Source organism: Telmatherina bonti (genome assembly GCF_933228915.1).
Source record: "Telmatherina bonti genome assembly, chromosome: 13".
Taxonomy (NCBI): domain Eukaryota; kingdom Metazoa; phylum Chordata; class Actinopteri; order Atheriniformes; family Telmatherinidae; genus Telmatherina; species Telmatherina bonti.
Genome location: NC_136611.1, coordinates 16,123,688 through 16,130,291, shown reverse-complemented (window position 1 = coordinate 16,130,291; position 6,604 = coordinate 16,123,688). Strand labels below are relative to the sequence as shown.

General features: G+C 37.0%; 1 protein-coding gene across 1 annotated transcript; it reads left to right on the top strand.

Annotated features, from left to right (window-relative positions):
• Nucleotides 1–5,051: 5,051 nt before the first annotated feature.
• On the top strand, nucleotides 5,052–5,806 carry LOC306764460 (uncharacterized protein; the record flags this gene model as incomplete). The annotated part of the gene is made up of 2 exons (XM_079251634.1): nucleotides 5,052–5,308; nucleotides 5,548–5,806. 2 exons carry the CDS (start codon nucleotides 5,052–5,054, stop codon nucleotides 5,804–5,806), a joined length of 516 nt encoding a protein of 171 aa, XP_079107760.1.
• Nucleotides 5,807–6,604: the final 798 nt, after the last annotated feature.

The window sequence follows — 6,604 nt, the reverse complement described above, 5'->3', positions numbered from 1 at the left end:
CACTATGGTCCTCTACTGTCGAACAGCTTGCCAGAGAACCTCAGGGCTACAGAGAACATCAGTGTTTTTAAAAAAGAGCCTCAAGACCTACCTTTTTACCTAATCTTTAGTTGTAGTTTTTTGTGTTTATTTATTTATTTAGTTTTTCTTTTTTTGTGTGTGATTTAGTCTATTGTTTTATTTACCACTATTTTAGTACACTATTTTTATGCATCTTTTAAAGCGCTACCTTTAGTTGGTGTTGGTTTTAGATACAGATCTTTGATCTTTGATCAGTGTTTTCTTCATGGGGGCCCAACACACAAGGGACTCTGCCTGCTTGGTCTACAGCAATTGCTCTGTCTGCATGGCTGGGGTCCTGCAGTGCAGCCCTAAGGTTGTTTGGGTCGGTTCCTGTAGTGGTTCCTGCTTGGTCATGGGTGGGCGTGTGTTGCTTAGTGGCATTTTTTTAAAAATAAATAAAGTCTGATTGAGTGATTGATGGAGAAGACACTCCTATATCAGGTCAAACTTTAAAAAACTTGAGTGGGTTTGCAGCAGCAGCATGTTTATACATAGGTAGAGTGTGTGACGTGTTCTGTCAGTCGGTGTTGTGTTTGCTTACTTGAAACAAATAAGTGAACTTATAACTGAAGACATTAGGTCCATCAATGGGCATAATTACTGAACTTGTTGTGCTGTATCATGACTGAAGTGTAAATACAGACTCAGCAGGTGATTGTATTTGGATTTGGATGGCACACATGTAGAGACAAAAAAACACACCTTCCTCTCCCCCTTTCAGTGTGGTGCTATATCAGGCAGTCAGGCAGGGAGTCAGGGAACAGTAACAGGGCTATTAGGACTCCCAGGGACCCTATCGATCTCCTCATTGATCCCCTCCTGCCTTGGCTGGTCCAGACAACTGTGTGGGTTTACACAGATACTACCAGAAAGAGCAATGAAACACTTCAGATAAGAGCACATGCAACAGCAGACGGTGAACATAAAAGAGAAGGCAGAATGCCACTTTGAAACTTTTATAATCCTCTGTTCCTTCATCCTTAACTCCCAGTTATTTTCTTTAAAAATGAGTACCAAAAATCACTTTTTTCTTTTTAACATACATGGATCTGATTTGCTACATCTCTTTAAGGCATCTCTAGAACAATAAAACGACACCATGGTTGGAGAACGAGGTGAATGGTTTTACAGCATGAAGATGTAATCTTAAAGCTCAGCAGATTTATAATCTTAAAAAAAATTAAAAAAAAAGGAAAAAACTTGGCAACAGTCTGCAGTCTTATAGAGGATCATCATCATTATTGAAACCAGGCAGGCTGGAACATTCACCCGGCCTCAGAGCGGTTCACAATAAAGTTACATACGTGAGTATAGGAATCAAAGATACTTACCCTCAGTTGGATGAGCCTATAGAACCTGATGTTGAGGAAGACTGAAAGTTTTAGGTATGTATTCCATTAAATAGTCCCTCATCACACAGTTACCAAGCAGTCCTGCAGGGCTCTTTCTCAGTATTCTCTGGCAATGGTAAAACAAAACAATACAACATTGCCCCCACTGGAACTTCAATGCTACTACTCGAACAACTGACTGCCAAGGTTGCTCACACAACAGTTTATTTACATAAATTGCCTATGTAACACGATCATCTAAATAATCTAATTACTGATATCAATTGATTTAGTGACTATATAACAAGGGAAGTTGTGCACTGCTGAGTGTGCAGTTGGATCCTGATTGATGAAGGAGATGGCAGGTCCTCATCAGAGCCCATCTGATTAATATCCGGCCCTTCACTCCTTTCCTCACAACTAATGGCTCCCTGTCTCACCCTGTCTATTATTATCATTCAATAATGAGATCTAAAAGAAGGTGTGTGTGGTTGTGTGTGTGTGTGTGTGTGTGTGTCAGACTGAAATGTGAACTGCAAGTGTAGTGGATTGCATATCAAATTTGTTAGTAGCTTACACGAACCTCTTGCAGTAAAATCTTGCTAAATGTGTTGATATATAACTCAGCAAGGCAGTTCTGATTATAGATAATACTAAAATAAAGCTATCAAAAAACAATGTGCAGCTCTTACACATGCCCTTTGAATGGAAAGATAGTAACATGCAAAGTTACTACACTGATTTAGTTAGGGGGCTGTTACAGTAAAGGAAAAAGAGAAATATTAAGGAAACATAAGTTTTGCAGTTTTGTATCAAGGTGCTGAACTAGATTAAAACACTACTATTAATGTTTCCACCAAATTAATTGTTAAAAAAAAAAAACAAGCATTGCAATTGTCGTTCTTAGACAGGTTTTTTAAATGCAAACCTTAAATTGACTTTGTCCCAAAAGTGGTAGAATTATTATGTTTTACAACAAATTGACAAAGGTTGTAATAAGCAGAAGTATCAGAGAAAAATTAAAAAAAAAAAGGTTTCCAGGAGAAGTCAAAGTGGTTTAAATCAGGTGACAAAGTCAAACCTAAACCATCAAATGCAGAAGCATAACTAAGAGATGTTATGACCCTGATCCAAGCCTATTTGCATATTTATCACTGATATGATCAATGGTCCTCTCCAGCCACATAAAAAATGTATTAAATGGAAAGCATTTTTAATGAATGGAGCTCCAAAGGCTCATAGTATGACAGATGATTAAAGTTCTTCTTAAGATTATACTATATGTTTACGACTTTACAGTATCACTGGTCTGAGTCTGCATAATCTGTCCTCTCTTAACAATACTCTACTGCTACAATTTATTGCAATGATAGTACTTCTGTAACAATAATAGAGATCATTTTAGCAACTTTGTTCTTCATGAGGACGCCAATCATTTTTTTTCCCGTGGCTTTCCAAAGTTTGCCAAAGAGGTGCATATCAAATACCGTCATTCCCAGCAACATAGCTATTACAGGCTTCAAAACACACACTCACGAACAACAATTTTAAATAAATAAAAAGGAGTCACCAGTGGGAAGCAGTAAAACACTTTGAGATAGGATTTTTTCACCTACAGAGGAACTGTTGTAATGAAACCAACACTGGAATCCCCATGAGCACTTCTACATTCCCAGGGGAACCAGATGAGACCTGTTTCTGTTTATCTGCTGACAAACTGCTTTGTGCAGACAGTAAAAATTTCATGTTTTAAATACTTCAGTTTATTTGTTCCAACAGGTCAGCTGGTATCAGTCCAGACATTATGAGATTGCACTACTAAAGATAAAGCAGTCAGAAAATATCTTTCAGTCATTATTAACATCTTCAAAAAGAGTAAAGTTCTTTTCGAGAGCACCACAGTCTGTCACTTCAGGGATTTATGATAGATTGGGCTGCTGAATGTGAGCTTCAGCAAGTGATTAACAGGTTTGCTTACCACAAATGATTGCCAGTATTAAGATTTATTTCTTGATAAATCATGTATAAAAATCAGTATATATACCATTTATTATGTGAATATCAGCCACAAGGGTGTGTTGACCAGCTGAAAAACATTGCCCATGGTGCAATATCAAAATACTACCCAAGCTGAGTTTCATGCTGATAACACTGATAAGGTGCATAAAGCAGGAGCATTCACTGGATGTGTTGAGAGGGTGTGGAGGATTTCATTCATATAACTGCACCATTCAAAAATAGTAAGACGATCACCTATGAAGTTCCTGATCAATAAACAAAAATTAAGTAATTGTAGTCTGGGGTGAAAAGGCAGCGGGGATAAAACATATCTGCTGTCTTTTTTTAAGTGTGTGTGTAAATATGATGTTATAAATTAGTTTTGCAAAGACTGCTGCAGAATATTCTGGGAACAACAGAAAGTTGGGAAAAAAAACATCCCATTTTGACGTTTTATGTGGATTTTTTTTGCAAAGAGGAAGTCACTTTTTAAGTCACATAACCACATTTAACAAGCTGCAAGACTTTAAGAAGTCTTTAAGACTTCTTAGACTTAAAGACGCTTTAAGAAGTCACATAACAGCTTTTAACAAGCTGTAAGACCAAAGTTCATGGCAACCAGAAACCTAATTCAGTGAACGGCTTTTGCAAACCAACAGGTAGAAGAAGGAAAGGAGAAATAGAATAGCAGAACACCAATAAGTATGTAGAAAAAAAATTAAGTAAATGGATATGGAGATAATTGTGATTTTCTCATACAAACACTTGAAAATTAATCCAGTTAAACACAGAAAAATCAAGCATGAAAATAACCCAACTGGTCAGGAAATCCTTTCCAATTTTAAGTGATGCTAATTTAGATTTTTGTGCACAACATTGTGTCCCTGTTAATTAAAACAGGTTTATTGCAAAATGATCTCGTGACTTGTGCATTGTGTTGTGTCAAAGCAAACAAAAGAGCAAAACCACACTAATCATACATTTAAAAACCCTTACAGTGATATACATTAAGATCAGTAAAAAAAAATATTTAGTTCTTGTCAAGACAAGTAAAACTGTGCTTATTTTTTCAAACGTGAGCTGCTGCAGGTTTTTAGCATTTTTTATAATATAAATGTGACCCTTTGCAGGTAATTACTTTTTCCCCTGCCAGTTCATTCTGGGAGATCTGCTTGATGTAAAAGAAATGTAGAAATGAAACAAACATTAAATGAAATATTTGAAGCAATCTCAGAAATACCTCAGATGCAAGTGACTGTCAGACCTCTGATCACAGACTTCAAAATCTAGAATCACAATCAAGTCCATCAGTTTGACATGCAAAATAAAACTTTTCTGCAAACTATGGTCTGTTGTCGTGTCATTGGAGCTTCTCATGCTGTGTTTTTGCTTCATCACAAGCACTATCCCTCTCATTCTTGTGACCCCTACTTAATACTGTTAATAAACAACCATGGAGGTGGGAACTTCAGAACTACTTCACCTTATGTCTCAAGGGCAGCTTAGTGTGACTTTCACACTCTCTACTGCAGACAAATTTGCTGGTGTTTGTTTTATCCTTGTCATCCTTAAATTTGTCATCAAAACTTCATCAGAGGGCAGAAAATCGAAGAAAAGGTGACCTGTAAACAGCTGCAACAACTAATATCCTCAGCAATCATGATGGTGAAGAAGTCACAGCTGTTGTCCCTCAGCTGCATGTTTTTACCTGCTGTGGGATTTGCCTTGATGTGCCTTGGAAGCTACTTGGTTACCCTGCAGACTGACAGCACTTTGAAAACTTTTCTCATATGTGGCACAATTATTTTGGGCATCTCGGCTATGCTAGTCGGGGTCCTCTGGAACCTCTGTCACAGCATGAGGAGCAAGATGTACCGGAGAAGAAGACGTGACATCCAAATCTTCACTATTGAAAGGTGAAGAGACCTGTTTGCACTGGCACTAATTCTTTCTATATATTCTTTTATTTTGTTCACTGACAAACCAAAATGTTGTTTTTTGTTTTTTTTTTTAATAAAAAGGGATTCTGAGCATTTTAGATTTTTTAAAATATTGAAATTGAATACTTTATTCACATTTTTTTCCTTTTTATTATTTGTTGATAAATGTCCTCAGTGACTGTAAAACAAAGCTAATTTATTCTGTGTCTCCACAGGAGAAGACCAAGCTTCTTTCCTCCATCCTACGAGGAGTCCCAGAGAAGACAAATCCGTCCTGATCACCAGCCTGATGTAGCTGTTGCAGCTGACAGAGGGGACAATGTGATTATTCTGGCTCCTCCACTGTACAACCCAGACAGTTCAGGGGCCCCGGATTGCACATGGAGCTGGGAGCAACCACCACAATACACTGAAGTCATACAACACAGACTGATGGATACAAGGGAGCAGAGAGAGGCCATTTCTTCACATTAAAAGAGGAATAAGTTTCCCTGACTGGTAAAGGAAAGAAGCAGAGAAGCTTGTTGCAGAGAAGCCTGATGTTCAGACAAAGAGAAAATTCCAGAAAAGCTAGTTCTTGCTGGATTACTTGACTGCAAACAGATAGACTACAGCAAAAAGCTGAATCTACACCTTTTGTTCAAGGTGAACAATCTTGGGTTAAAATGTACATTTCTGTTATTGAAATGAGTTTGTTTCTAAATCCTTAACAATGAATGAACTGTACTTGTAAGTTGCATAACAGTTTGACGGGGAGTCAAACAACCAAACCAGTGTTAATATAAAAGAACTTTTGCCTGCAGTTTGTGTGCCGTTAATGTAGAAAATCCTGAAGTTTCCACCAGTTTTAGGGTGACAAAAACAAAATATGATAAAAAATAACTGTGACGCTGAAGAATGTTATTCAATTGCTTGAGTACTAAAAATTTCCATCTCAGTGTGTTGTTGGCCTTTTATGCCTAAATTATGACAAAGACTTTCACATTCTTTAAAATTCAAAAAGTAATTTTTAAAAGACATAAATATTCTGACTAGGCAGCCTGATATTACAGGTTGAAGGTTGAATGCCTTTATGTACTGTTCCTTTTGGAAAATAATTTGTATACTTGTGTAAAACTCAACCATTCTATCACATTTCTACTATTCTACTACTACTATTTTAAGAACATTTACCAGAATGAATTATTGAACTATCTTTTAACTTATGAAACCAATATTCAACTGGGTAGTCAAAACAACAAAAACATATCTGAGACTCCATACGTAGGCCAG